The sequence below is a fragment of the Symphalangus syndactylus genome, chromosome 6, assembly GCF_028878055.3.
Source record: "Symphalangus syndactylus isolate Jambi chromosome 6, NHGRI_mSymSyn1-v2.1_pri, whole genome shotgun sequence".
Classification (NCBI taxonomy): Eukaryota; Metazoa; Chordata; class Mammalia; order Primates; family Hylobatidae; genus Symphalangus; species Symphalangus syndactylus.
This window is the reverse complement of record NC_072428.2, coordinates 42194386-42220571: the sequence shown is the minus strand read 5'-3', so window position 1 is coordinate 42220571 and position 26186 is coordinate 42194386. Positions and strand designations below refer to the sequence as shown.

The 26186-nt window shown below is 41.5% G+C and overlaps 1 protein-coding gene across 1 annotated transcript in view; it reads left to right on the top strand.

The window, feature by feature from the left end:
- The window catches only part of SPON1 (spondin 1), a 309159-nt gene that overhangs the window by 55620 nt on the left and 227353 nt on the right, over nucleotides 1-26186 (top strand). Inside the window, exon 3 of the mRNA XM_055282345.2 lies at nucleotides 25512-25645. Coding sequence (XP_055138320.1) covers nucleotides 25512-25645 — 134 coding nt within the window. The remainder of the gene's footprint in view (nucleotides 1-25511; nucleotides 25646-26186) is intronic.

The following is a 26186-nucleotide window of genomic DNA, read 5'->3' as shown; positions in this document are numbered from 1 at the left end:
GAAGAAAAGGGGAAGAAGCTCTGATGGCAGTTCCCTCTTCCTAGACTCCCTGCTAGTGGTGCCTCAGGAATTTCCTTTCTTTTTGGGTATAACTTTCCTTTCTTTCCTTCCTTTCTCCGTGTTTACTATTTGTGGGAGCATGTACTAAGTGCTAAGCACTTTACACACGTGATCGCATTTAACTCAATCCATTTAACTGAACCGCCAAGAGGCTAAGTGGCTTACAAAACCAGTTCTATGATCTTTACATTTTTACTTGTGCAAACATGTGAGAAGGTTTAACTGGTGAAACATCTGTCAGGTGAAGACTGATGTGCTTTCTATGTGTCAGCAAGAAGGCACAAGTATATCCATCTAAGTATACATTTATATCAAAATAATTTATTTGGACCCATGTAACTATAGCATTGATTATTGTTTTCTAAATTTGATTAGCAGACAACTGAACATACTATTCATTTATTGCTAATGGGTACTTTAAAACAAGTTCTCAGAGTAAGGGTTTTTTTTCTGTTATATTTTTATACTCACATTAAAAAAAGAAATATATACCCAATCTTGTTCAAAAAGAATTTAGGGTAGCTCATATCTGGTTTAATCTAAAATTAATACTTTAAAGATGGAATTTTAAAATGATAATTTTAGTAGTGTTTTGGAGACTTAAATTGGGAAAGTCAAGAAGCTGGCTGTTGACTCACACTATTGGTTTCACATCGCAGTAGATAATGGGCCATTTTTTTCATTTCAATTCACGCAACGCTTCCCGATCAACTACTGAGTGCTGGGCACTGCGTGTGGCCAGTAAGACCTCCATGTGTTGCACAGTAGCTGACAGCAGATCAACAGACATTTGCTACCAGGATGGACACAGGGCACTCTAACTTTGCAAAGCAGCCTTTAGGGCCTCTTTTCAGGCACCCAGAGATTGCTACGGTGTAAGGGAAACTTTCATATGTTCCAGGGCTGGTGTCAGGCCCATTTTCATTGGCAATGACCTTCTTGGCATATACTACATTTTCCTATGTTGGTGACAAATTTAATTTTACTCTCCCAAGGTATTAAGGAAAATATTACAAACCACTTTTCAAGTTGAAATTGAACAAATAACCAGGTATAACTGGTTCAGGACCCCAAAATAATGTCATTGTTTCTTTAAGCATTGTCATTGAGTTGAAAGCCACGGAGATCACAGATAAAAAGAGTTAGGCTCATATTCTGAAGATCCCCAGCTCTTTAATTTAAAAAGAATCAGTGTCAAAATGTTTTGTTTTAATTACATCATTGTTTTCAGACTATGCTTTAAAGAATTTTAAAATTAGCTTAGTTTTTTAGTAATCTGTGAATAAAGCTTCTCTTCTCTTGTGCCTGCCTTAGAGATGGACTGACTTGAAAAATGCAGCTTATATTCTTAGAGAACTTAGTAGTGCTTAAATCGTGTTCATATTCATCCTGTCATTTGAGCTCTGTGACAGCCTTGTGATGGAGACAGAACTGGATTCTTACCCAAATTTTACAGATGAAAAGTGAGAGGTTGAACAACTTGCCTAAGGCCACCTCGCCTAAAGTAGCAGGGCCATTTGAGCCCTAGTTCAGGCATATTTCATTGGGCACACTGTCTTTCCAAATATGTGCAAAATTGGACGCTTGAATAGAAGACCTTCACCAAAACCCTGCTTACTATTTGGCTATTTCAAAAGTTAATGGTTGGATTTGCTGGAACTACCTAAGTGTCTTGAAAAATACGTGCATTCTGATAATGGATGCAATACATCAACTAAGTATTTTTAGACCCCTTGTGTTTTTACACTTGTTACGTCTTTGTAATGTATTGATCAAACTAATGAGTCAGACTATTTGGAATGAGCAGCTCAGTATTATTTAATGCTGCATTTCTTATATTTTATTGATCACTTGCCTGATTGATTAACTTATACTATACTTGGTTTTAAGAAGACTTTACTGGAGCTACTGAACAATTCTTTAGCTCACTTTTCTTATGAAATAACCATGGAACAAGGTACTATTTAGAGTCTTTGGGTCTTGTTGCTAATTTGTGGGTAGAAAATGTAAGATGTATTTCAATACATGGATATAATCCATTTACAAGTAGCTAGAGGGCCTCTGTTCAAATTTGACCACCTTTCAGACAATGAGCTTCACTTCTCAACTCTGCAGGAAGCCCTTAGTAGGTCCCAAATGGAAATGAGATCTACTCTGTCATAACCATCAAGCCTGAGACTTTAAGGCATCCAGGTAGTCACTTGGGAATGAAGAGGCAAGGATAGATTCAAGCAACATTTCAGAGGTAGAAATTGGCTTGTTCGATTTAGAAATGACATGGAAATATCTAGTTTAATGATGCCAGTAACTGAGAGACCAACGGAGGGGCAGGGGCTGAAGGAACGGGCTGGATTGAGTTGGAAATATTGTATCCTTCTCCTGAGGAGATTGTAACTTGGTTTGGGAATGTGGAGTTGACAGGGGTGAGAAAAGATAAGTAAACAAATGACTAAACTGCAGTATAAGGCCAGAGACGGAGATCTGCAGAGCATGCTGGGAGAACAATTTGTGGAGGCTGAGAAGTCAGAGAAAGCCTCCTAGTGGGAATGACACATGGGCTAAATTGTAGAAGAATTAATTAGGGAGAGTGTAGCGCAGGGCATTCAATGCAGTAAGGGCAGTCTATACAAAGGCTCCGACGGTACAACAAGAGCCAGTAGACCAGGCAAGTTCAGTGGGCTGGAGGGTTTAGGATGGTTGAAAGATTTGACAAGAAGCAGCAGCTCAGTCATGAAGAGCCTGGTAATAGCAGCCAGCACTTGTAAGCATTTACTGCAAGCCAGGCATCGCAGAATAGTTCAGAATATGTTTAGAAGGTAGAATTGTCAGTATGTGGTGACCAGTTGGACATGGGGTAGAAAAGAGAAGTACAAGTCCAAGGAGACTCCCAAGTTTCTGCCTTGACCAAGACAGAGTTTCAATGAGGAGCCTAGTTATGAGGGAGAAGATTTGGTTATGAAGGCTCCATCTGGGACCTGTACAATTCAAGGTCCCTTTAGTCATCCGTAGTATTTAGATGTATGGACTCTGAGACCAGACTGCTCTGGTTTGAATCCTAGCTCAGCCACTTAGGAGATTTATGACCATGGGTAAGTTACTTAATCCCTCTGTGCCTCAGTTCAGTTTCCTCACTAATAAAATGGGAATAATGGCACTTAACCTTATAGAGTAGTTGTGATATTTAAATTTTACATAAAATTATATATATTATATATTATATGTAATTTTATAATATGTATAATTATATAAATATACAATTTATATAAAATCATATATGATTATATAATTTAGGTTCTACATCATAACAGGCACTTGATAGCTTATTCATTGTTATTAATTATTATCATTATATAGTTCTGAGACTCAAGAGAAGGACCTGGGTTGACAACATCAAGGTAGAGTATTATATATGATCATTATGTATCTGTTGGGAGGTATTTGGCTATAAGAAACAGAAAATCCAATCATGGCTTTTTTTTTTTTTGAGACGGAGTCTCGCTCTGTCACCCAGGCTGGAGTGCAGTGGCGCAATCTCGGCTCACTGCAAGCTCCACCTCCTGGGTTCACGCCATTCTCCTGCCTCAGCCTCTCCGAGTAGCTGGGACTACAGGCGCCCGCCACCACGCCCAGCTAATTTTTTGTATTTTTAGTAGAGACGGGGTTTCACCGTGGTCTCGATCTCCTGACCTCGTGATCCGCCCGCCTCGGCCTCCCAAACTGCTGGGATTACAAGCGTGAGCCACCACGCCCGGCCTCAATCATGGCTTTTATCATGGGTTCTTTTATTGTTTAGCAAGGAGTTTGGAGATAAGTGGCTTCCACATTCTTTTAGCAGCTCAGTGACATTAGGTCCCTGGACCAGTAGCTCTGTGATTCACTCAGCCTTTCTCTTCTATTCCATAAAATGGCTGTGCTAGCTCCTCCGGTTCATAAATTGGCCACACTAGCTCAAAGCATGTCACCCTCACCAACAGTGTTCTAAATAGGAAAGAATGAGGATAGTGGGGGAAAACACTCTCCTCATAGGCCACTACCCCTTTTGTCAGAGAGGAAAATCCCAGAAGCCTCCTGGTTGATGTTTCTGTACGTCTTATTAGCCAACAGCATGTCACATGGTCACCTGAAGCTCAAGGAAGGGAACAGGATAGCCATAATTGGTTTAGAACAGTCATGATTCAATCTCTGGGGTTGGACACTGTAAACCCTAAACAAATAGGGTCTTTTAGCAAAAGAGAAGGAGGGAATGGCTGTTGGGCCAGTAATTAAGAAATTCCACCACTCTAGGGAGGGAGGACATTTAGAAAAGAGGACAAGAGAAGAACCCAGGACTCCATGACATTCATAGGTCTTACAGGGAACAGGGCCAGGGAAGAGATTTCAAATGCCAAGGAAATAAGAGAAGAAATCCAGAGAAGTACCCCAAAGGGAAGAGCTAGGGGAGAGACATGTCTACAGGGGTACATCTGGCAGAGCTTTGAGCAGAATGAGGCTGTAAAAAGCTGTCAGAGTCGGCAGTGAAGAGGTCAGAGTGACCATTGCCAGTGCAGATTCGGTGATGCCAAGGGTTAAGAAGAGAATGGTGATCTCTATCATATGCAGTTGGTAGGGGTGCAAATTAATCCAAAATTTGTATTAGTTTGGCACTGTGTGCCAAAATTTAAAATGCTGATACCCTTTAACTCTGAAATTTCACTTCTGGGAATTAATTCAACTGGCCAATTTAGACAGGTGGAGGCTGATGTAAGTACGAGGATGTTGATTGCAGCCTTGTTTGTTATAGGAAAACAAAAAAAGAGGGCTGATTGATCTGATCTGAAAGCCCATCAAATAGGATTAATTATGATAAGTGGTAGTACATCTTGGCAGTGGAATACCAGGAACAGTAGAAAAGAGCTGAAGTTCTGGAGTCCCACAGCCAGGGTTTAAATTCCGGTTCTGCCATTTACCAGCTGTGTGACGTCAGCTCTCTGGGAACATTTCTGGGACTCACTTTCTTTAGCTGTAAAATGGGATAATTATAGTACTAACTCATAGAGCTATAGTGAGGATTAAGGATGCTGATATAAGTGAAATACACTGAATATTTCTGGCACAGATTATTATGCAGTAATTTAAAAAGATTCGGCAGATTTTCATGTATGTTTATAAGATTGTTTACAAGATGTTAAGAGAAATGAGGTTACAGAATATCACGATATAATGATCCAACAGGTGGTTTTATCTGAGAGGTAAAATCCTGGGCACAATTCACTTTCTACTTTATACCTATTTGTATTTTTTACCTTTAAAACAAAGGCGTTTAATGTCTTATTCACCTGGCCAACTATAAGCCACAGGAGGGAAGCCACCATTTCTGTTTTGTTCACCCAGTATATCATAATATCGGGCATATTACAAGCAAATGATAAATATGTGTTGAATGAATGTATGAAAAAATAGTAAGTTGTGTTTAGAAGGAAATTCCATAGGCCAAGAGTTCAAAGATGCAGTAGTTCTGCACCAACAAGTCCCAGGGTAGACCTCAGGGACAAGGCTGCAGAAATGAAGCAGAAGTCAGGGCTGAGGGTTGTATATTGGTCTTCAGTATGGATGCCTCAGCTTCCGAAACATGCAAAACCTGAGGAACAAGGGGGAAAACAAGCCCCAAAGCACCAGGATCCAGTCCCTGGTTCTGTTCAGCACTTCCCAACAGGCTGAATCTGAGAACCAAATCACATTTTAGAATTGCAGGGCATTTTGGTGCCATTGAGTCATTTTAACTTCAGAAAACCCAAGGCGCTGGAAGGAGGAGTTCTCAAGTTCCCACAGGACCTGAGACGACCCTGCACTGTTTCCCAATTCCTGCTCTAGTGCTGGCTCCTTCTTCCAAGGACTGAACATTGTAGATTTCTGATATAAATGAAGTTGTTTTCAGAGGATGTTCATTCATTTGACTTCTAAGAAACCCAGTTCTCTTAAGCACAATTCAATGGCTTGCGTCTCTAAAGTTCACTGATCACCCATCGCTCTTGCTCTTTATTTGTAAAGAACAAAGGGACTAGGGATGTAATTAACTCACCCACATTTCCCATTGTCCTTAAGTCTTTTGTGCAAGCATTGATTGTTGTTTTTATTGTTGAAAGCAGAATTGTTCTCCTGGCAACACACATCCAGAAAGAGAGCCTAGTGAGGGACTCAGCATGTGATGCTGTTGAAGTTTGACCTTACTGTTTGGAAGAATAAAAGAAAAAGCCAAAAAAGCACTAATTGAGCAGAGGGTCATTATGAGTTGGTTACTGTTCTATACTATTAAATGCTTTGGAAGAAAAGACATTTGGTTATTTTTAAGCGCATTTAGGAATTCAGAATATCAGCCAACTGAGCTCCCAAGTACAGGTCCTCAGGGGATTCAATTTAATGAATATTTAAGAACAACCTGTTGTTAACATGTTACAATTAGCACAGGTAAATGGAGGATTCAAACGTGCTTCTGGCAAATAATCTGTTCTCACTTTTATATCTTAATCGTTACTTACTCATACATTGATGTTTACTCTGAGGTTGTTTTGCTGGGAAGAAAGGATACACTTAGCAAAGTAAGATGATATGGCGGAAGAGAGCTTGAGATTTGGGATCTAAATATGACCGGGTGGAATATTGGCTCTGTTCGTTAGTACAGTTGTGTGGTCCTCAGGAAATTGCTGAAATCCCCTGAATCTGTTTCCTCCTCTGTAAAATGGGGATTATAACACCTGTTTCAGAGGATTGTTCAGCTGATTCAACCAAATCATGTTAAAAGGGCTGCTGCATAGCTCAATAAACTTTAGCTTCTTTCCCTCAAAGTTAAGCTTTTCTTCCCTGTTCATCTAAAAAATCAAGCAATGAATTACTGAAACTTTTTCATAGGGAAGAGAAGGCAATGTTTTGGGTTCTTTACCCGCATTTTGCCCATACATTCGACTTTATCCAAAGAACGCTTTGAGTTGCTGCAACCACCTGCACGCTGAGAAAACAAAGGTGAGGGGTAGGGTTAAAAGCAGGTTCATGTAGGTTCAGCTGGAAGACCAGCTGCCACGGAAGCCTCAGGCATATCTAAATTTGTTCCTCCCTCTTTTCCTTCCTAACTCATTAAGGTTTGTGGGCGGGATCATGTAGGATGACGACAGCCAAAGGGAACCATCCAAGGCTCTGCGGTGGAGGGAGCTCTGCTTGTTTAAGGAACTGGAGCTCGGTGAGTGAGACAAACGGTGGCAGGAGATGATGTCTGAGAAATTGGCAGGGACCAGATTAGGTGGGGAATTGCAAGCTGGCATTTAAAGTTTGGGTTTTAAGTGTAATGGAAAGCCACTGGAAGTCTTTAAACAGGGAAGTGACATGATTATTTTAAATGTGCACTCTGGCTTCTGTGGGAAAATTGGATTGTAGGGGCTAAGTATGGAAGCAGAGAGATAAGTTAGAAGGTTGTTGCAGTGGTTTATTGAGTTTGGGTGCTTTAGGGTGCTGGAGAAAATATTGTGAAGGTAAAACTGACAGGCAGTCAAAGGTGAGGCTTAAACGAGATAACATAAATGAAGTGCCAAGTGTGTAGTAGACATTTAACAACACAAGTTCCCTTTCTTCGTGCTACAACTATATCAACAAAGTGATGCTTTTCTCTGGAATTGGATATAGGGAGATGATAAATTAATAACCACATTTTCTCAGCTGTGGATTTGCTCTTTGGAGGTGGGCTGACTGGGAGATGGAGGTCAGCGTTTGCAGATCACAGCCTGCCAACTGGGAACACTTGTGAAAGGAAGAAATAATACAGAGAAGCAGGAAGCAGGAAAGGAGGGAAGAGCAGTATGGAAAAAAGACTGGGCCAGGTGCAGTGGCTCACGCCTGTAATCCCAGCACTTTGGGAGGCCGAGGTGGGCGGATCACGAGGTCAGGAGTTCAAGACCAGCCTGACCAACATGGTGAACCCCCCCCCCCCCCACCCCCGTCTCTACTAAGAAAACAAAAATTAGCTGGGCGTAGTGGTGGGCGCCTGTAATCCCAGCTACTTGGGAGGCTGAGGCAGGAGAATCACTTGAACCTGGGAGGCCAAGGCTGGAGTGAGACAAGATCACGCCACTGCACTCCAGCCTGGGAGACATTGCGAGACTCCATCTCAAAGAAAAAAAAAGACTGGAAGGAGCGATTTGGGGACCTTATCTCTCTCACAGGGCATGTGACAGGGGTGTGGCTTGGCTTCTTCAGTGCCCCAGTACTCAAACCCCTAGGGGGGACATGCAGATCGACAGGGGCAGAGGTCGCGGGGAGCACTTTTGGGCTCCAACCCCACGGCAGCATCTTGGGGTGAGTGCTTACGATTCTTGAAGCCCCAGTGGGTGTGTGTTACAATGTGCTCTTTCTGCTTTGCCGTCTGCAGGTGGCTTGTGTTAATCAGCTCAATTAGACCCTCTGCCTTATCGCAAGAGCAGAGGGCTTTCTGTATCCTGAGTTCTTGCCCAGTGTACCAGAAAAATTCGATCACAGGTGGGCTTGGTGCAAGGTTTTGTTGAGTGGTGGAGGTGGCGCTTAGCAAGATGGATGGGGGGCCAGAAGGAGGATGGAGTGGGAAGGTGGTCTTCCCCTGGAGTCAGGCTACCCAGTGGCAGACTCTCCTCTGATGGCCCCTGGCTGAACTCCCCTCAGAGTCCGCATTGTTCCGCCATCACTGGTCTGCCAGTGTCTGCTGATGTGTTCCTCTGCCCGTCTCAATGTCCAGCCGCTTGTGGGTGTAACTGCTAAGGTCTCGGGTTTATATGGGCACAGGATAGGGGGCATGGCAGGCCAGAGTGGTCTTGGAAAATGCAACATTTGGGCACAAAAACAAGAGTGCCTGTTCTCTCTTAAGTCCATGGGCACAGGCCCGAGAGTGGAGCCCTTGCCCGGGACCCCACTCTTCTCTACCCAGGGCTTCCCTGCCCTACTTTCGTATCACTGAGAAATGTGAGGACATTGCTGTGTGTGGAAGGTGCTGGCATAACAACTGGATTTGCATCCTTCAAAGTGACAATATAGGTATATCAGGGCAGTCTGCTATGATTAGAACTGAAAAGAATCTGGAGGCCATATCATCTGAATTCCTCATTTTAGGAAACTGAGCTCTAGAGAGGAAAAGTGACTTGGGCAAAGCCATGGAGATAATGGCAGAGGCAGGGCTGGTAGCAAACTAGAGTGGGAAGAGATTGAGTTTTAAAGTAAGAGACTGGGGGTGCAGTCATTTATTCAGCAAACATGTACCAAGCTCCTGTTCCATGTCAGACCCAAGTCTAGGCACCAGGAACACAGTTAAATAAAACAGACAAGGCTCCTGCCCCCATGGAGCTTACATTCTCATTCCTCCTCTTACAGCCACTCTACCGTGGCAGTCCACCTAGCTTGCCTTCATGAATCGATTTCCTCTTCTCTAAAAAGGGAATAGTAATACCTCTTTAATTTTAATTAATTCATTTATTCATTCTACAAATATTGATCAAGTATATATGATGTGCCAGGCACAATGCTAGGTGCTGGTGACCCAAAAGTAAGCAAGGTAGAACCAGCCCCTGCTTTCAGATATGATGAACTAGAGGCAAGATGGTTGTAATCTTAAATGTCCATCAAAATCACCTGAAGCCCTTAGGTGGTCACTGCTGCCCTGGCCCCATGCCCAGAGCTGTCGATTCCACTGCTCTGGGGTGGGGCTAGGCATCACTATTTTCACAAACCTTCCAGGTGGTTCTTATAGGGGTGGGGTGAAGAAGTGCTGGAGAGGCGAAGATAAAGGGTCATGCGGGTGGTGGTTTGGCAGGTGGAGGGTGCAGCCTATCAGACCTGGGCTCTTGGGGCTGGGAAATGCTTCCCAGAGGAAGTGACTCATCAGGTGAGACCATGAGTAGGACTAGTCCAGGAACAAGAAGTGGGAGCAGTGTCTGGGAAGGCCAGAGCCCCCAGAGGTTGCTCTGAGGGTAAAAGGGGTAACAGAGGTGGACCATAGTCCATGGTCAGAGACAAGAACTATGCCATTGTTCCTTTGCTTGTTTCTCTCTCTTTGTTCTTTCCAGCCCGACTCCCTTCCTGTTATGTTCTTTATCCTACAATACACCATACTGACAGCACAACAGCTGATTCTCCGGCTTCTAATAATTATCTGAAAGAGCTTCCTCCTGTCATCCATCTCATGTCCACTGCTTCTCTGCAAGGCAGGAGCGAGCCTCCGGCTCCCTTCCCACAGACCCCAGCTCAATTGCCTCCCTACAGCAGAGGGAAATGCTCTCTTTGCTGCATGATTAGATCAGTGTATTCCCCCCAACCCTCCACCTTCAGGTGCACAAAGACAAAATGCACTCTTTTCAGATATTCGATTTGTTTTGCAAGTAAGTGCTCAGTATCCACCAGCTGATAACCACATTGGTTGTGTTTGACAAATAGTCCTTGAGTGTTACCATAAATCTATATCTTGATGAGAGATTCTTATTGTTAAAATATAATTAGATCAAAGTTTGGTATTTCCCAAGGGTGTAAGGAAGTTCATGGATGTGTACCATATTCAGTAAGATATACGTCTGTGCATGATGTCTGCCATTGTCACTCTAAAACAAGAGGAAAATCTGACATGCTTTTAGGTCCTAAAGAAGGAAGATATTCAGTGACTTGTTTAAGCCTCTTCTGAAATAACCCTCAGCAGAGCCTGAGTTTATTCTCAAGGCGAGGGGATGGGGGAAACGGGGTGCACAAACAGTTTTGATCCCACGCCGATGTCTGCTGACTTACGCAGAGAGTACAACAAGCTTCAGGGTTAAGGAAAGGATAAGAGGGAGGTTGAGAAAGAAAAATCAGTCTGCTGGAAATGTCATTATCTTAAGCGAGGCTGGAGGAGAGTTGGAGAGTCCTTCTCTTCTATGTATAATCTTCTCAATGCATTGTAAAATGTTTTAAAGGGATTATATTATTTCTCCTGCCTGTGAGGTTACCCCAACTTGTCTCCTCCTCTCTCCCCATTTTTCCCATTTTTGGTTCTTTTGACATGTAAGTGAGACCAGAAACAAAGGCTGTCATCTCATCCAGGCAGCCATTTGTCCACACTTACCAGTAAACTGAATTTGCCAAGAACTCCCACCCTGCAGTCTCTGGGAGAGGCAAGATGATAAGCTTGTGCCTCTGATAAAGCCTGCAGCCTGGGATGAGTGGGGAGGCTGAATCCATGGGAAACTGCATCCCTTGAGGAGACTTGTCTGGACTTCTCTCTGCCTGGAGGCACTGACATTGTAAGAAATGAAGGAATGGGGTCAGGGGTGGGGAGCATCCACAACTCAGATGTTTAAAGAGCCAGAGCTGCAAACAAAATCTGGCTAGGAACAGTTTTCTTCTCTGACTGACCTCACTAGATGCCTCTTTCCAAAGTTCCAAGCCCTGTTGGGACACACAGGGTCTTTCTGGAGGTTGGTGATGTCGTGGAAAGGTCACTAGGTTTGGATCCAAACTGCCTAGTATGAGTTTACTATGAGCTTCAATAATCTGACCAAGTTCCAACATTTATCTGAGCTTCAGTTGCTTCTGTGAGATGGAAAACACCATCCCTTCTCAGGACTGTTAGGGACTTTAAATGAGCTGACATAGTTAATACAAATAAACTGCCAGCACAGTGACTGGGACACAGAAGGACCTCAGCAAACTGAGTTTTTGCTCCTTTTTCCTTTGCTAAATGAAATCAAACCACTGCAAGCCCCATTAGTGTATAAGAGACATTCATTTGTCCATCCCTGAAGGTGTAAGCACAATATAAAAAGGCTTCCCAAAGTACTCAGGCGGAGCAGGATAGAGAGATGTATGTTTTGCTGAGCTGATCATAAATCTGAATGAAGTAATTATGTGAAGTATTCAAGAGCAATTCAGTAAGAAGATGCCGCATCTGCCTTGATGGGCTTTTCAATTACTCATTTTTAGTACTGCATTATACTGTTCTCTGGCAATAATTATTAAACATTTCAACCATACTGCTGTATAAAACTTAAAAGGCTGATTTATTTCCTAGGCATTAGACTACATAGAATAAAACTCCCCAATTATATGGTTCTATTTTGTAAAACCTGTTTATCAGTGATTTCCTAGTATTGAGTCAAAACTGACACCAGGTCCTCATGTGAAAAATAAGAGTACAGTGTGTTAGGTCCAGCGGTTATTAGCTTTGGGGTCATGGAGGATATTAATACAGACCCTCTACTTGCTAGTCCCAGTTTCTGAATCTGTAAAATGGGTATAATTCCCACTTCACAGGATTATTATTTGAAATAATGGATACAAAGTGTTAGCAAGAATGTAGAGTCTGCGCCAGGTTTGGTGGCTCACACCTGTAATCTCAGCTCTTTGGGTGGCTGAGGCAGGAGGATTGCCTGAACCCAGGAGTTTGAGACCAACCTGGGCATCATAGACCTCATCTCTACAAAATATAAAAAATAAAAAATATTACCTGGGCATGGTGGCATGTGCCTGTGGTCCTAACTACTAGAGAGGATCGCTTGAGTCCAGGAGCTCAAGGTTATAGTGAGCTATGATCTTGTCACTTCACTCTAGCCGGGGCAGAGAGTGAGACCCTGTCTCAAAAATAAAATAAAATTTTAAAAAAGAATATAGGGTATGTACTTATTAAACGCTAGATATTCTGAGATTCACTGGCATTTACATATAGCCAGTGAGAATCTTCCCACTTATTCAGTGTATATGCATCAATCACCTACTAGGCTCCAGGCACTCAAGATGCCACCAGGGCCCATTCTCTGACTGTCATTTCAATAACTCAAAGTCACGGTCATCAAGCATCTAGCAGCTCCAGGTCCCCTTCTTGGCTCTGTACACAGGACATCTTTCATCATCCATGTGTAGCCATTTTCCACATAAGGATGTGTACTCATAGAGAGTTGGGTGACTTTACTCAAGGTCATTCAGTAGCTAAGGCAGAAATCAGACCTGCGTCTGCTGGCTCCAAAGTCCACATGTTCTCTCCCCACTACCCCATGCTACCTCTCAAGATTCCAGGAGGCACATTTCACCTGGTTTGAAGGATAATTCCTCCTCTTCCTGGTTTTTCTAGAGGAGATAGCTCTTTTCTTATTGAGGATTACCCACCCCTGAAAAATTACCACTTTCCCTAAGTCTGTCTCTACTTTTCTCAGCATCTTCCAATTCCAATTCTCACCTGGAAGATGAGGCTTTCTATTCTAACTGAGGACTACACCATGATTCAGGCAGTGACCCCTACACACACGCACACACACACACACACACACACAAGCCTGTGTGTGCCCAGCTCTACTGGAGCCTGTCCATTGTACTTGAGGCTCCCAAGCCAAACTGGATTTAGGTGCAGGCCAGCTGGGCTGGTGCCCTGGATACCAGTCTGTAAAGAGAACTAAAATGCTTCTGGAAATGTAATACAGTGGAGAAAATGGTCTTTACCAGGATTGTTGAGAGCAAGCGGGACATGAGAATGATAATAGTATTTATCAATGTACAGTGATTATAATATACACAGTGATAGTTTTGTTGATAAACTTTCTCCTTAGTTCAGCTAAAACCGGGCTGTTGTCACATGACCAGGAACAGATTAGGCTTGTGGACACATAGAATGGTGAGGAAAACAGAATTTATTGGGTGAAAAGGAAAAAGGAAAAATAACTCTCAGCAAAGTGAGAGAGTCCTCCTGTCAGGTTTCCCGCCTCACACGTTGAATCCCAGGTCACCACATAGGAACGGGAGAGGCTAGGCTCCTCCCCACTGAACTTCCTGAGGCTCCACCCCATCCTCCCAGTGCTCAGGTGGGCATTATTCAGAAAGAATCAGTCAGGAAAGGGTGGCTTCATCCAGGAAGAGTAGTCGGGCTTTTCAGCCTTCAGGCTGTTTTAGGTTTAAAGATGGAGTTTTGCTGGGGACCCTTGGCTGCCTCCTGTCTCTGTTGGTTTTGTGCCAGAAGCTTCTCTAACAACTTTGTATATGAATTAATATAAACACTTCTAGCTCATTGAGGTAGATGCTATTATCAGTCCCCATTTTACAGATAAGGAGAATCAGTCCAGAAAAGTTAAGGAACTTGCCAGAGTCATACCAGTAATAAATAGGCTGTTGGACTCTCCCAGGCTTTTGTATTGCCTCCTGGTAGGGGGAAAACCCCCAAGAGCACTTAAGTGACAAGAGCTGGTATCTCAGGCCTCTTAGTTGCTGGGTGAGGTATGCAGGTTTAGGGCAGCAGTTGAACTGCTCAGGGTAATAGAGTGAGCAGTGCTGAGCCGGCAGTCTGCCTGCCCTCCTTCTCCCACGCAGCACTCAGCCTCTCCTCCAAATGAATGTTGGGCAAATATTTAGAGAATATCGTTTTGAAAGGGGGCCAGGTTATTAGCCTGCCCAGGGCGCCTACGCATCTTGGCCCAGCCTTGCTCCCAAGCCTGGCCTGCTGTCTTTGCTCCTAATATGTGAAACAACTCACATAGCATGGAGGATTAATCTGCTTTTGGGGGAGAAATGCAATCTGGTGGTTCTCAGGACTAAACCTCTGTGGATTGGATGCCACATGCCCAGTGCCAGAGGGCCCGCCAGTGGTGCTCATGGCCATGTCACCTCCCCCACAATCCCACGTGCTTCTCAAGTACAGGGTACACTCCTGGGAAGAGAAAATAAAGCAAGTGAGATTTTAAAAGATGAATAAGATGAAGGTAAGGATCCGTTTGAAGAGATGCTAGTGCAGAAAGGGATGCTAGTTCAGAGAAATGGAAATCAAAACTACAACGAGGCACCACCTAACAACAGTCAGAATGGCTATTGTTAAAAAGACAAAAAATAGCAGATGCTAGCAAGGCTGCGGAGAAAAGGGAACACTTGTACACTGTTGGTGGGAATGTAATTTGGCCACTGTGGAAAGCAGTTTGGAGATTTCTCCAAGAACTAAAAACAGAACTACGACTTGATCCAGCAATCCCATTACTGGGTATATATGCAAAGGAAAATAAATTGTTCTACAAAAAAGACGTAAGCACTCATATGTTCATTACAGTACTATTCACAATAGCAAAGACATGGCATCAACTTAGGTGTTTATCAGTGGTGAACTGGATAAAGAAAATGTGGTACATATACACCATGGAATACTACACAGCTATAAAAAAGAATCTATCCTTTGCAGCAATATGGATGCAGCTGGAGGCCATCTCCGAAGCAAATTAACTCAGGAACAGAAAACCAATACCACATGTTCTCACTTGTAAGTGGGAGCAAAACATTGGATTCATATGGACATAAAGATGGAAACAATAGACACTAGGGGCTACTGGAGCAGGGAGAGATTAACAGAGAAAGGTCTGAAAAACCATCTTTTGTGTACTGTGCTCACTACCCGGGTGATGGGATCATTCGTAACAAACCTTCACATGTACGCCCTGAAGTTGAAATTATATTTTTTTAAAAAGGATGCTATAACTTTTGTGAAAGTTAGGCTGGAAAATGGGGGTATTTGTAAGGAAAAGGGACAGGATTTAAGCCTAAATCTTTACAGTTTAGAAGAGAGGCCACTGACAAAAAGTACACTGAATAACACAGCCAATGCAGCCATTCAAATTATGTTTCTGTTAAGTTCAGAAAGACCTGGAAAAATATTGAGGCTCCTAGGACAAATGGAAAAAGAAACAAGACACATTATATAAACAAAATCAGCACCACTATTAACAAATTGTAAAGAATACATGGAGAAAAGGCTAGAAGGAAACAAACCAAAATTATTCAAACAGTGGAGGATTTTTTTTTTTTTCGTTTACTTTTCTGTCCTGGTTAACTTTTCTATGATAAACTTACTTTTAAAGCAATAAGGGCAAAATCTTAATTTAAAAAAATCTATATTGAAAGTTCTTTCATAAAAGACAAAAGCAACTGTCTTTCCTTCCATGGCTTTCAGATTGAAGAAATACACATAGGAAACTAGTAAGGGGTGATTCAATGATTGGGATTATTTTCTTTGGATTCTCTCTCAGGTTTTACTGAAGTAGTTAGAAAGCCCTTCCTGGGCGGATTCGGCAATAATAAACTGCATTAATTTCATTTCCAGAAAAAACTTAAGATGTCAAATTTAGCTAAGGGGGCTCATAATAGCCCCAAATTATAAACAAGGAAATGTTCAACATGCTGAGGTTTGTTAGGTAAAATGTGGACCAAACATAAGATGAGCTATTATGCTGCCATTAAAAATTTTATTGGGATTGTACATTAAATGGAAAAGAAATATGTTCATGATATGTTGTGAAATGACGAGTTATAACATAGGAAGCATACTTTAATCCTGTCTTTTAGAATTGCATTTTTATATGTGTATGTATGCATAATCTAAAATGATACACACCAAAATATTAATAACTATCTTGGGGTGGTAGAATGATCAGGAATGTTTGTTTCATATTTTTGCTTCCCTACGTTTTCTGATTTTCTACGATGAACAAATATCTGTATAGAGTAATTATAAGAAGCTTATTTGTTTCTCCTCTTAAAAGTGTCTTCCTCCCGTATTAGCCAGCCTGTGATGTTAATGCTTCCCTCTGGGGATGTGGGCCACGACTGGTTAGGAGAGGGGTGCATGGCACACAAGGGGAACCACAACATACCAAGGGCCTGTTAACAGCTGCTGGCTGCTTCGTCAATACTATCTCATCTATTCCTTCTGTCCATCAAGCAAGATGGATATTATCATCCTCATTTTGCAGATGGGAAAACAGACCAAGTAGCTTGGTGTGGTCAAAGTCTTCTAATTAGAAAGCGGCAGAGCCATGATTTAGTCCAAATCTACCTGCCTCAAACATTCATCTACTTTTTACTCTACCACACTACTTCTCATGACACCTCTAGAGAAGAAATATTTATAAGGTGGTGTCATAGCACATGTCTTCCCTCATTCCCTACCCTGGTCCCTAACTTCAGTGCCCCCTATACTCCCTGACTCAACAGTTCATATTTAGATGTCCCAATGCCCTGTTCTTCAGACCCAGCCCACCCAGTACCCACATACCCAGACCAGAAGCTGCTGTCCTCAATTGGGGGTTATCACACCACTATCCCTGATAGGAAACTTTGGTCGTGGTGCCTCAGCAGTGACCACTGAGTTCCCTGAGTTGTTCCCTTAATCACATCTCACATCCCCCACAGAAGATGTCCCTTCTTATCCCAAGGCCCAGTTTCTAAGACTAGCCTCTCCTGCTCACTCTGCTCCAAGCCCGTGTTCATGGGACCAGTTTCCTGCTGTGGATGCTATTCCAAGTTCCTGTTCTAATTATCTGACTTCTCCTTGATTCTCATGTGGAAACTGGAACCCTGACCTGACCACTAGTCCTGACCTCTGTGTCTGGGGCTCTGCTTCCTGAAGACAAATGTCCCAGATGCCACTTATGTGGACTTTGGAATAGTATTCTCCAAGATGTCTCACTGCCATGGCCCACCCATGTGTTAGAACGCTCGCAACTTCATCTGGGACCTTGAGGCTTGTGTCTGTTGGACCAGAAAGTGTGAGGAGGTGACGTGTCAGGGGAGATAATCCAGATCAGAGTTGAGGAGGGGAATCAAGATTAGATTTAGGGAAGAAGGGTTGTATGTTCAGATCTGAAAAAGAAAAGCCCATAAATAGACTGAGGGAAGAGTAGGCACCCTCAGAGTAAAGATGGGTCATGATGTAGATTTCAAAATGGGTATGGCATGTGATTTAGGACTAAGACTGAGTTCAATGAAAAGTTTTAGAAGCCTAGAAAAATAATTCTATTAGCTTAAAATGCCCCTGATATTTGGAAAGGCATATTCATGACCAGATACCCAACCAGTTGCTTTAACTGTAGGCTGACAAGTACTGGGGAAATCAAACCTTGTCTACCTGTCTAAACTTGGTGGATATCTGGGTTGTCTCACCTGGCTGGATGGGAACCAGTCACAGATTAAGATTTCTCCCTCTCTTGCAAGGAGTCAAGCAGCTGCCTTATCAGCAAATCTCTCCCAAAGTGACTTTAAACTTAAACTTAACCCAAGAAGGTTTATTTAAACCTATATATAAAATAGAAATGTTCTCATTAGAATGTTGTAATTAGGTCCTTTAAAAATATTAAGCTGGGTGTGGTGGCATATACCTATCATCCAAGCTACTCAGGAGGCAGAAGTGAGAGGATTACTTGAGCCCAAGAGTTCACAGCCAGCCTGGGCAACATAGTAAGATCCCATTTATAAAAAGAAAAATGTATAACCTCTTCATCTAAAGTAATATATCATCATTGTTGAAAATTTAGAAAACACAAAAATTATACAAAGGAAATAAAAATCACCCATAATACTATTACTAGACACAACCACTCCATTGTAATATGTTTTAATTTTCTGTTTTAGGTAAAAAGAAATCATAGATTGAAATGAATGACTGTCATTTAGTTGGAAGCTAACATGGTAGGATTCTGAGACCCACTCTAGATGACAAGTGTAGAGACATTTGGGGTTGCGAGGAGGTTTGAGAGCAGGTTCTGACAGCACAAGGCTTTTCAGAAGAAGCTGATATTTTCTGAGAAGCAAACAATGTTTGGAGGATTCTCTGGATCCAGAGAAATAACTCCTTCTGTTCAATGCTTAATTACCATCTGGCAACTGAGGTTGTGGATAAACAACCGTATTTACCTGAGGTAGCTTCTATGGATTGGAGAACATTCTTTTTTGTTTCACTTCTGGGCCAAGTATCTTAGTCTTATGTCCCTCTGGGATCTTGATCAGAGTTCACCTGGAAAGAGCATGGACTTTGGCTTCAGACAGCCTTGGGTCTGAATCCAGACAGATCACTCTGAGCTCCAGTTCCTCATCTGTAAAATCTTCTATTCCTATCAAAGGTCCAGTGATATGACCATGCTAGGTACCTGGCAGATAATAAATGTTGACTAAATATGAGTGCCTTTTGGCTTTCCCAGTGTAGTCATCCAGAACCTTCCCAAGCATTGTAAAGACTTAGGATTAAAAATTCCTGCCAAAGTTCTCTGCGGCCATCAGCAAACAGGGTCCTCACTGGACTCACTGTTCTGCAAGTCCAAGAAAATCACATTGTTTGGAAACCTATCCTCACATCAACGAAGTTGCAGAAGGGAGTCTAAGAACCTGTTAAGAAAATATGAAGCAAAAGTACTATTCACTTTTACCAAGTACTTATGTGTATGTTGGAGTGGAGTGGGGTCTTTTGTTGTGGGTTAGTCCAGTGTATGTGGTTTCATGGGACTAGGATTGGCTAGAGAGAAATTTCCTGCCTATCATAAAGGATATGGCACTATTAGGGACTGTAGCATAGGGGAAAGAGCATGGACATTATGGCCAAGTAGGGCTGACCTCAAGCCCCAGCTCTGCCATTCTGGGACTTTGGACAGGTTGTTGAACCCATCTGCATAACAGTAGTTTCCTGAGGGGTGGGTTTAATAATGCTTATTTTTCAGTGTTCGAGGGAATGGAAATCATATATGTAAAGGTCTTCATCAAGAGAAAGTGCTCAAAAATGCTATTATTATTATTAAGGCTATTAATAACCATCTAGGGAAACAAAGTCCAAATTCAGAAGGAAGTCCAGGGAATTATCTAATTAAAGGAGCTGAGACACATACTGTGGCCAAATCATATAGCCAGGAACCTCACAACCAAAGGGAGGAGGCAAGTATACTTAGTTCTTTTTTTTTTTTTTTAGGACAGGGTCTCACTCTGTCAACCAGACTGGAGTGCAGTGGCAAAATCACAGCTCACTGTAGCCTCAACTTCCTGAGTTTAAGCAATCCTTCTACCTCAGCCTCCCAAGTAGCTGAGACCACAAGTGTGCACCATCACAGCTGGCTAATTTTTTATTTTTTGTATAGAGATGGGGCCTCACTATGTTACCCAGGCTGATCTCAAACTCCTAAGCTCAAGCAATCCTCCTGCCTTGGCCTCCCAAAGTGCTGGGGTTACAGGCATGAGCCACCATGCCCAGCCAGCCTACTACACTTCATTCTTACAGTGCACACTTATAAGTACCAGCTACCTTGCAAAGTGATGATGAAATGATGATTATTTTTAAAAAGGCTTTGGAAATAGGAATTGACCAGGCCTTGGCAGGAGAAGACACATGACCAGTGTACAAATGCAGGAAGCAAGGAGGAAGATGGCACAATGTGAGGCTAGAGGCAGGGAGGCAGAAACTAGCCTCTGTGTAGGATTTCAGTCTAGATTCTGAAAGCAATGAAAAGCTGTTGAAATACTCTGAGGAAGGAGATATTATATTGTATTGATATTTGTGTTTTTAAAAGGCCACTGTGGCTTGCAGTATAGATAACAAATTGGAGAAAGACGAGAGAGTATATAAAGACAGAATGATTTTACATTAGTTCAGAGAAGAAATGATGTAGCTTAGTCCAGGGTAATAGTAAGAATGGTGGTAGATGTTCAGGAGATATTTGGAAGGTAAGATGGACAACATTTAAAAATGGAGGATGAAGGCAAGGAAGAGCCAAGGATGACCTCCAGGGTTTCTGACTTGCACAATTGGAGTAGGACCAGGTTAGAGGGAAGATGGTTAATGGTTAGGTTAGTTATTAACAGGGTAGATTTGAGGTGTTTCTGATATATCAAAAGGTAAATGCAAGTAAAAGATAGAAAGTTGAAGATACATGCCTGGAACTCAGATAAGCAGCCAACACTAGAAATATAAACGAATGAATCATCTATACAGAGGTAGTAATTAAAGCCATGAGTTGAATGAGATCACCTACAGATAAAGAATCAAGTCAGAACAGGAGAAGGTTTACGACTGAACCTTGAGCAAATTCAAATTTAAAGGCCGGTAGTGGAAGATGAGCAGCCAAAGAAAGTAGAGAGAGTGGATGGGGGAAGTTGGGGGAGGGCACCAAGAAGGAGCTATGGCACAGAAGGCAAGGGAGGAGAGTCGGTTGAGAAGAAGGATGACATAGGATCCATTGGATTAAGCATTGCAGAGGCTTAACTAGAGTTATTTTGGTAGTGCAATGTGGCCTGAAAATACACAGAACTGGGTTGATGAATAAGTGGGAGGTGAAGTGAAGACAGTAAGTATAGCTACCTTATTCAAGTAATTTGATTGTGATGAAGAGAGAGATAAGACCGTAACTGGAGGGGGATGAAGGGTTAAATAAGGTCTCAGCTTTTTAATGGGAGAGATTTGAATGTGCTTAAAAGACAACAAGAGCAATTCAGTTGGAGCACAAGTTAAATTCAGAGAAGAGTAAGGAGAATTTGTTAGAGTTGAGAAGATGGGATGGGACCAAGACAGTGTGGTATTAGTAAAAAAATAGTCTAACAGAGCAATGGAATATAATAAAAAGCCCAGAAATAGACCCACACAAATATAGTCAACTGATCTTTGACAAAGGAGTAAAGGTAATATAATAGAGCAAAGATAGTCGTTTCAACAAATGGTGCTGAAGCAACTGCATATCCACATGTAGAAAAAAAAAAAGAATCTAGGCATAGACCTTACACCCCTCACAAAAATTAACTCAAAACGGATTACAGACCTAAGTGTAAAATGCAGAACTATAAAACTCCTGGAAGACAACAGAAGAAAACCTAGGTGACATTGGATATGGCAGTGATTTTTTAAGTACCACACCAAAAGCATTATCCATGAAAGAAATAATTGATAAGTTGGACTTCATTAAAATTTAAAACTTAAATTTAACTTAAACTTATTTAACTTAAAACTTAAATTTAAAATTTAAAACTTTTGCTCTGTGAAAGACACTGTCAAGAGAATGAGAAGACAAGCCACAGATTTGAAGAAAGTATTTGCAAAAGACATATCTGATAAAGAACTACTATCCAAAATATGCAAAAAACTCTTAAAACTCAACATTAAGGGCCAAGCACAGTGGCTCATGCCTATAATTCCAGCAGTTTGGGAGGCCAAGGCAGGCGGATCACTTGAGATCAGGAGTTTGAGACCAGCCTGGCCAACATGGTGTAGTGGCACACGCCTGTAATCCCAGCTACTTGGGAGGCTGAGGCAGGAGAATCACTTGAACCTGGGAGGCAGGGGTTGCAGTGAGCCGAGATTGTGCCACTGCACTCTAGCCTGGGTGACAGAGTGGGACTCTGTCCCAAAAAAAAAATAAAAAATAACAACTGGGCGTGGCAGCTCATGCCTTTAATCCTAGCACTTTGGGAGGCCAAGGTGGGCAGACCACTTGAGATCAGGAGTTCAAAAACAGCCTGGCCAACATAGTGAAACCCCATCTCTACTAAAACTACAAAAAAATTAGTCAGACATGGTGGTGGGCACCTGTAATCCTAGCTACTTGGAAGGCTGAGGCAGGAGAATTGCTTGAACCTGGGAGGCAGAGGTTGCAGTGAGCTGAGATAGCACCACTGCACTCCAGCCTGGGCAATAGAATGAGACTCCATCTCAAAAAAAACAAAAACTCAACATTAAGAAAGTGAACAACCCAAATAAAAAATGGTAAAAGACCCAAACAGAAACCTCACCAAAGAAAATATACAGATGGCAAGTAAGCAAATAAAAATATGTTCAACATCATACCTCATTAGGGTGTTACAAATTAAAACAATAATGAGATACCACTATACATCTATTAGAATGGCCAAAATCCAACACAATGACGATACCAAATCCCATGGAGGATGTGGAACAACAGGAACTCTAATTGTTGCTGGCGGAAATGCAAAATGGTAAAGCTGCTTTGGAAGACAGTTTGGCAGTTAAATCTAAATATACTATTACCATATGATCCAGCAACTGTGCTCCTTGGTATTTACCCAAATGAACTAAAAATTTTGTGTCCACCCAAAAACCTGCACATGGATGTTTATAACAGCTTTATTCATAATTGCCAAAACTCAGAAGTAACCAAGATATCCTTCCACAGGTGAGTGGATAAACAGTGGTCCTTTCAGACAATCAGATGTCATTCAGTGCTAAAAAATAAATGAGCTATTAAGTCATGAAAATACAGAGAGGAAACTTAAATGCATATTACTAAGTGAAAGAAGTCAGTCTGGAAAAGCTACATACTGTATGATTCCAATTCTATGACATTCAGGAAAAAGCGAAACTGGAGATAGAAAAGATTAGTGGTTGGGAAGAACAACGGATGAATAAGAAGAGCACAGAGGATTTCTGGGCCAGTGAAACTATTTTATATGATACTACAATGGTGGATACATCTCCTTATACATTTGTCAAAACCCATAAAATGTACAATACCAGGAGAGCAGCATAATGTAAACTGTGGATTTTGCAGGATAATGATAGTTAATATAGGCTCATTGATTGTAACAAATGTATCATTCTAACATATGATGTTGATAGTGAGGGAGACTGTGTGTGTGTGTGTGTGTGTTTAGGGGTGAAGGGGCAGGGAATATGTGGGATAATCCTGTACTTTCCACTCAGTTTTGCTGTGAACCTAAAAGTGCTCTAAGAAAATAAAATTTATTAATTTTTTTTAAAAAATGAAGTTGGATCCCTACTCTATTGTATTAAAAAATAAACTCCAAATAGATTGAAGACCTAAATGTGAAAGGGAAAGTTATAAAGCTAATGAAAGAAAATATTGGAGAATACCTATATGATCTCAGTTTCTTTAGGCAAGATCATAAAAGTGCAAGCCATAGGAGATAAGTTGATGAATTTGACTAGAAGAAAGTTATTTCTGTTAAATGAAGAATTCCAAAGGTAAGACTAACCTCTGGGTGCCAGAAAGGAAAAGATATTTGTAAATGTTGAGGTATTCATGTCTAGAAAATCCCCTAAAACAGCAAGAAAAAGACAATAAAATCCACTGGCAAAGATTTTGAGTAGACAACTTGCAGAAAGGCAAACCTGATGAATTTGTGAAGATGACCAAAAGTAGTAATATTAAAATAAGGTACTACATTATAAGCATCAGATTGGAAACAATTAGTCCAGTAATAAGTACTGGTGAGGATATGGGGGAAATTAGGAACACTAGTACATAGCTGATAGAATAAAAGGTATAGCTATTCTGCCGTTCTTAGTGAAATTAATATGACTATACCCACAACTTAGCAATCCTACATTATCAATCTTGCTGAGAAACTCTGATCACAAGTACAGCAGCATGAGTTTTTTCATTACATCGATATTTGTAGAGACAAGGAACTAGAAGTCAGCTAAGTGCCCCTCACTGGAAGAATGGTTACATAAAATGTGATCTATGCATACAATGGAATACTAGGCAACAGTCATAAACAAATTACATTTACATGTAGTAACAATGATATAGCTCAAAAGCATAAAGTTGAATGAAAGAACTATTAAAACACAAAACAATTCTAAATAATACACACACACTCAGAACAACACATGTTAAATAGGAGCGAGTGCTAAGTAGAGGAGGAAAAATGGAAGTAGGATAAAGAGTAGAAAGATAAAAAGTAATAGAAAATGGTCTTTGCTTTGTCCAGTGATAAAATTATATGATAAGCTATGGCATTTGAGTGACTTCATTCCTTTTGTCTGTTGTCCTAAAAAGAAAAGGAATTTTTAAAAGTAAAATAAATACAATATATGTATAATAATAAGATTGTGTTTTGAAGATTAATTCAGATAAAGCACTTAACTTAGTGCCTAGCACATATTAAACACTCAATGAATGTTATCTATTAATGCTATCAACACTATTCATGATACTGCTACTACCAATTCATTGGAGTTGGCACTTAAAACCAATTGGATTTAGATTATTTCTCCCAAAAGATCCTTTCAGATCTAATATACTATAGTTCTGCAAGAGGGATAGGGAAGTACCACAGGAGGCCCAGAAGCAACAGGCAGGAGAAGAGCTGGAACATCCTTGGGGAATGAGAAAGGCTACCATCTTGTTTGTAGCATCATAGGAAACTTTGATGGTTAATTTGGGAGAATACTGATTAGTAAATATAATGCACAGATTAAGGAAGTAGGAACTGGGCTAGTAAAAAGTGCTATGAAACTGGGAGACTTTATATACTTTGCTATACTTCCTCCAAAAGGGTGTTTTAACATTTTAAGTTATAAAACTGTAGCTGAGTTACAAAGTTTTGCTATATAGTGTTTGATTTGGATCACCCCTCTCCCATCCTCCTTCTTCCCCAAAGTGGGACACGGGTTGTTCTATTGAAATAAGCAAGATCATCACCTAGTGGTTAATTTGTCAAAGCGCTGACACAAGATTTGGTCCCAGAGAGCAAAGATGTGCCCAATCTATGTCCTCATACAATGTTAATTCATTCAACAAGCGTTGACTGGGACTTTATGCCAAGTGCTATTCTGGTGCCTGGGGATACAGAGTTGTTAACATAAAATGACAAGTTTAAAAATAAAGTTAAGGAAGTACCAACTCAGAAGCTTAAGCGCTCTCTCAAAATGATGTTGCATGTATTTATTTCGCACTGGTTTTCCGTAGATCATAGACGAAGAAGAAACACAGTTTATGAGCAATTGCCCTGTTGCAGTCACTGAAAGCACTCCACGGAGGAGGACGCGGATCCAGGTGTTTTGGATAGCGCCACCAGCAGGAACAGGCTGCGTGATTCTGAAGTAAGTAAACATGGAATCCTTTCCTGCAGTTATCAAAGACTGTGGTGTGATTGCAGGAAAAAAAAAAATTCTTTACTGAGCATCAGAAAGTTGCATCGTCTCTCTGCCCTCCCTTATCTGAATTCTCAATAGCACCATAGACTATCATTGGCGAGGTGCTCCATAAAGATTCATTTGCTAGAATCTCTATTTTCATCAAATAGGATGATTCTCCTGGCCACCCTGTCCTACTAGAGATAATTGTATTAGGGCTGGTTAAGAAAAATTACAAACCAGGTGAAGATAATCTTTGACTTTTTCCACCTGGAATTTAAACTTTTTCTTTTCTCAGAACATATAGCACCTAGAATCCTTAAACTGTGCTTAGGCTGCCCTCAGACCCACATGTGACCTCCATTAGCCCTGAGCTCTGCTTTATGATGCTATCTTCTTCCTTGCCCATCAAAATGGCCCTCTGGTGCCACTTCCTATCTGGCCTCCTGACCCTCCTTTCAGTGAGTTATAATAGGTGATAAAAGGTATTAACCAGCCAAAGCAGTTT